The 5,598-nt window shown below is 38.6% G+C and overlaps 1 protein-coding gene across 1 annotated transcript; it reads right to left on the bottom strand.

Moving 5' to 3' along the window:
• Nucleotides 1-2,036: 2,036 nt before the first annotated feature.
• dlx3b (distal-less homeobox 3b) lies at nt 2,037-5,290 on the bottom strand. The gene is made up of 3 exons (XM_081392535.1): nt 4,832-5,290; nt 3,937-4,121; nt 2,037-2,903 (listed from the first exon to the last, which is right to left on the bottom strand). The coding sequence occupies exons 1-3, from the start codon at nt 5,151-5,153 to the stop codon at nt 2,598-2,600; spliced, it is 813 nt and encodes a 270-aa protein (XP_081248661.1). The 5' UTR covers nt 5,154-5,290; the 3' UTR covers nt 2,037-2,597.
• Nucleotides 5,291-5,598: the final 308 nt, after the last annotated feature.

Raw genomic sequence — 5,598 nt, forward strand, 5'->3', positions numbered from 1 at the left:
AAACACACCAACCTATCGCAGACGGACCTGAGACCTCGCGAACTTTTCACAGTTGAATTAGCCTTAAGTTGTTGCCAGAGGCATTATATGTCCATAGAAACCGATGGGACACGTTCCCCCTCCGTTTTTTTGAGTCAAATGGATTTTAAATGCTGCTTCCAAAGACTAAAAAAATTACATTGATACGATCATGTATAGGTAGGTGAGTTAATGAATTTACCTCAGAGCGGCACGTCATCAACAGCTAAATTCGCGGTTGTCGTGTATCCATATCACACAGTGTTTTCAACCATATAGCCTAGTGATTAATGTTTATTTTATGTTTCTGATCTTTAAATACACATAGTAGGCCTAGCCTACTACCAAAAAATACACACTGATGATAATAATCCTATAGGCATATAATTTGACGATGTGTTTATTGAAATCACATAGGCTACACATAGATTATTTAATTATAAAGTTTCATCAGTTTTTTTCTTAGTTCATCTGAAACCTTACTTTCATGTCTTTTGAGAGAAGTGGCTGAATTTACTTGTAAATCCGACAACTCTGATTCTGTATTGCAGTGGCGCCCGTCGCCTGTTATAGATCATCTAACATGGGCTATTATAAAGTTCTTAAAACGACAATAGCCCATAGTCTATACATTTTCTCCCCAGAGGCAAATGCGTAAAATAAACTAAATATAAAACATGGACGCATGCTATTGCTTTGCTTAGCACGTGGATCTTTGAGTAGATCAAATTCGTACAATAGGCTATTAAAGTTTTATATTTCCATATAAAAAAAAAATCAATTAGGTTTGAATATACATGACTATGGAAGACACTAAATCTCATCTTAGTAGCCTACTTTTGATGAATCGGTGCACTACCGGATTATAATTTCACATTTTGTTCTATAGACTAAAAACTAAATTAGCAAATGTTTCTATTTATTTCCTATAATTGGCTGATGCATCATCATCCTGCACATGCTAAACTTAGGCCTAGCCTATATCTAAATATGTTACCATTTAAAAGTAGTCCTAAATGCACATTGTTCTTATCACTGTTCATCTTCCCTCATGTTACCCTATCTGATATGTGGTTTTTTTTTTTTTCACGTTAATAGGTCTACATTAGGCTACAGAAAGGCATAGGCCTATAGACCTTATTCACAGCAGCGCCATCTTTTTTTTAACGGGAATGAAAGTGAGACTCTGAGATCGTGTTGAGTCTTCAGTGGGACTTACTGTTATTCAATGTGTTTTTTGGATTATTATGCTGATGCAACACGAACATATCTTTCCGAGAATTTCAGTAGACAAAAAAACGACAACAACAACAACAACAAAAAACAGACAACATGAGCTGTGGAAAAAGCTGCGCAGCCTCGCTAATACCTCGCCTACCTGTCATGACGCTGCTCTGAATAAGGTCTATACACATTAAAAACCGCGGGAAGGCGGAATCTGGGAGGGAACAGGTTAAATGCCGCTTTGAAATACCATCGAGCTGTACTCATTTGCATATCTACCTGTAAACCTCATGGGGTTTTTCTGGGCCTACGTTTGATGTCTTTGTTTGCCCTGTCTATTCTTGTTGTGACTGACTATCCCTAAAGCGCAAGGCTTTATTTCAGTAGTCACCCCCTTCTTCGCTGTAGTCTATCTTGTTATCTGCCAACAGAATACTAATAAAATCCAGTGACTCCAACATGTCTGCTCGCCTGTCGCCTCCTACAGCTTCTTTGCACGCAGACCTACCAGGCTGATGCATGCAAACACATCACAAAATAACATCTGTCTGACTTAACCCTTTCCTAAGAGCCGGAACAAAGCGATATCACTGCATATTTGTAAATCATTTAAAACAGAATAGATCAAATGTGTGTACAATGGCCGATTTTTTTTTTTTTTTTGTAACATAATATCAGGGTAAGCTGTGGCATTAAATGAAAGTAGTAGTAAAATAGGAAATATTTTCAATTCTCATTTATTCAGCTTGACAGAATAACAATAAAACTACTTACAGGAATATAAAAATGGTTCGAGCACCACCGTGCAATCTTTCGAAGTGACACGAATTTAGTGGTTCTGTTTTATTTAAACACATATGTACAGCTTTCAACATTTTGTACAAGTCTTTATAACTTATGTCCTGAGTCTCTGACGCTCGCGCCGTACCAGCCCACATTGTGGGTGGCGTGACTGATAGCTGAACTATATAGGCTACACAATTGGGGTTTAATCATTCTTTAAAACGTACTTTTTAATATTCATCCATCAGTGAACAAAACATGAAAACAAAGGAAGTCATAAAACATAATAACTTAAAACCACTCTAAACTTCCTTTACATGGTTTAACCTACACCTATGTGCATATGAAATAGGTCGTGAAATAGTAGCCGGGACACATTGAAACATCGTTGTTATTATTATAGGCTACTGATATTTCAACACAAAGCATTCATATCAACAGATATGCGTTTAAACAGTCCACAAAAGGTGTGTCGTTCCCCCAGATACTCGCGGAGCATCTTTCAGCTTATTTCTGTGGAGTTTTTCAAAAGTCTTTCCAACTCTTATATGAAACTCTTCCACCAATGTCTGTTAATACACGGCCCCCGCGCTCGTTGCTGGCCCTGGGTGGTGCACTGGATGCTGTAAATGTGATCCCTGCTGGTACCAGTGATTGCTGTAATCTTCCATGTAGGGGGGTGTGGAACTGAGGGGTGGCTGGGGGATCTGGCCCCGGTTGACCTGGCTAGTGTGCGCGTTACTGTCCCAAACAGCCGGGGATTGAGGGGAGTTGCAGGCCATGGAGTCGCTGGCGTTCGGGCTGTGATCCAGCGGAACCTCGCCGTTCTTGTAAAGTTTCTTGAACTTGGATCTCCGGTTCTGGAACCAGATTTTGACCTGTTCAAAAAAAAAAAGAAAAACGACGTTCGCGTCAGTTTTCTTTTGGACATTGTAAACAATTAAAAACGAATAATTAAAATTGAAATGCTTACATTTTTTAAGCGAAAAACGATAGGCTAGGCTAAATTTATCGGGGTCAGATCCCCCTAATAAAAGTTTGAAGTTCAAACCCCCACAAAGGGATCTTGGTATATTAAGACCTATAAAGGCTAGGCTACTTTATTTCCATACAAGACAACATGGTTTCATTTCAATGTAATAAAATAGAGTTACAAGTCAAAGCACGTATTTTGGCATTTCGATTATAGGCACACCAAACGGAAGTCGAAGGAACCATAAAAACAGTTGCTCATGTGCTTTTGATCATTTTTGATATTTTTATGTATTAGGTAACTATAGATTTACAAATCAATGACAAACACTTTAGTGTTTAAAAGTATTGTGTGACGATTACCTCGACAGACTGCACCCCGAAAAGTTGGCCTATCTTTAGTCTGCATTTATTTAAATCTTTAAAATCCTTTATAAGGCTAAACTTATTTACATTATTACATCATTTGCACACTGACTTTGAGTTAGATTACCAACGTTTAAAATTACAAACAATAACGAATAGAAACAAAGATGTTATTAATATAATGATGAAATTATTTTTTTACAGTCTAAAAATTGGTCATATTATTAGCTTTTATGAGTAAGCCGTCAATTTTTAAAAGCCTTTCCATAGCGACATATTGTGGTAAAAAAAACAACAAAAAACAAAAACAAATTGTTGATGTTGTTATAAAACATTACAGATGAATTTTAAACAATTATTACTTAATTAATTATGATGGTAAAAAAAAGAACGATCAATAACATTTCCACACATCTTTTATGGCCTGATAAGACGCTGCTTATCCTTATCTCAGTGTGCTCAGTGTCAGCGATTGAAGTGCAAGAAATCGCTTAAAGCTGTTAACACAATGTCAAGTGTCAGACGAGTAATTATGTTAACAGTATTATAAGTGAATGTGAGCTGCAGTGTTACCTGTGTCTGCGTGAGCCCCAGCTGTGCGGCGAGTTCCGCGCGCTCCGGCAACGCCAGATATTGCGCCTTCTGGAAGCGGCGCTGCAGCGCGGCGAGCTGGTAACTCGAGTAAATGGTGCGCGGCTTGCGGATTTTCTTGGGTTTTCCGTTTACCATCCGAACTTCAGTCTCAGGTTCCTCTTTGACTGGAAAGAATAAAATGACAGACCACGTTATCTCAAAGTAGGATCATTTCAGGACCTAAAAGAAAACCGAAAACTGATTGGTTTCATTTTTGGGACTAGAACCAAAACATTCTCGTTAAATCGTTAAACAATGCTTCTTTAAAATTAAATGAGTAAACTGATACATGTAGTATTCTAGCTCTGGTAGGCAGTAGCCTATCAAACGCAAAATTTGAGCACAAACAGACTATAGCTTAGTTAAAACATCTTCAATGAATGGCTGTATAATGTAATATAGGCCAACACCGACAATAAAATATATGATGACATCTATAGCCGGAGCAGCGAGTAATAATGATTAATCGTGTTACAGTCGCAATAAAAATGTCATGGGCTAATTGTTTTACAGCGACCGCAAGTCTGTTGTGATAAAGAGGCAACTTTCTACCCTTCTGAAGTATATTTTATTTGAACTACGTCAATTCTTCAATGGGATAATAATACAGAGTACAAACAACCAAACAAGTGAATTATTTAGGCTATAATAGCCGATTTCTTTTTCTCAAAAGAAACGCGAACTTGCGTTTCTCGAGCCGCTCACAAACACGATTGTATAATCTCTAGAAAAGTATTATTTAACCCGATATAAAGAAGGCAAATCCAGACAATTTGTAGATGTATAGGCATATAGTCTACCTCCTCTGGCATATTTTCTGAATGTAATATCTCACCCGCGCTTTGTGGTGGCGTCTGCAGGTCTCTGCTGTAATGTCCGTATTGTCTGTAAGTATTGCTGTAAGGATACTCTGTCTTGGTGGGGTAAGGTCCGGCTGATGCCCCCATCCCAGACAGATTAAACTGGTGATATGAATTCATCTGTTGAGAGTATGGAGGACTCTGGTAGTATTCGTGATGGCTGCTGTAATAACCCATATCTGTAGCCGAGGACTCTGGAAGAGTCGGAGAGTCCTTAGAAGTCGGATGGCAACTCATAGAGTTCGAAAGATCGGTTGAAATACCGGGTATCTTCCTGTCATATGTCGGTCCACTCATCCTTTAGGGGAAATAAAACAAGGGTCGTCCACTTTATTTCCAGGGCAGACTTGAACGAGTCATGCAGACGTTTCGATCAGGACGATGCCTGTAACACAATCCTTGATGAGCAGCTTTCTCTAACTCCCTCGGTTGAAGAACTGAAGGTAATGGCAGGAATCTGGTATGAGAAACTCTGAATTATAGGGCACATGGGTGGACGCTTGGCTCCTATTGGCTCCTCGCTTCTGCTTCTGCTTTTTCTTTCTCTCTCTCTCCTTCCAGCCCTGAGGGCGAAGCAAAGACTCCTCTCCGCCTCTCGCCCTAACGTCTCCAAACTTCAGCTTTTGGGATTTTAGCTGTGAAGTATAGAGCTGTACAATGTAAAAAAATAAATATGATCAATAAGTTATGACAACATGTGTTTTTTACATTGACTTAAAAAATGAGTCTGATATAATTTATT

The sequence above is a fragment of the Scardinius erythrophthalmus genome, assembly GCF_964197995.2.
Source record: "Scardinius erythrophthalmus genome assembly, chromosome: 18".
NCBI lineage: Eukaryota > Metazoa > Chordata > Actinopteri > Cypriniformes > Leuciscidae > Scardinius > Scardinius erythrophthalmus.

Bases quoted from the DNA above. Each gene is read 5' to 3' on its own strand.
- dlx3b (XM_081392535.1), bottom strand. From the start codon at position 5,153: ATGAGTGGACCGACATATGACAGGAAGATACCCGGTATTTCAACCGAT. The intron at 4,122-4,831 runs GTGAGATATTAC...TATTCTTTCCAG, and splicing joins GACGCCACCACAAAGCGCGG to TCAAAGAGGAACCTGAGACT. The intron at 2,904-3,936 runs GTAACACTGCAG...TTTTTTGAACAG, and splicing joins TGGGGCTCACGCAGACACAG to GTCAAAATCTGGTTCCAGAA.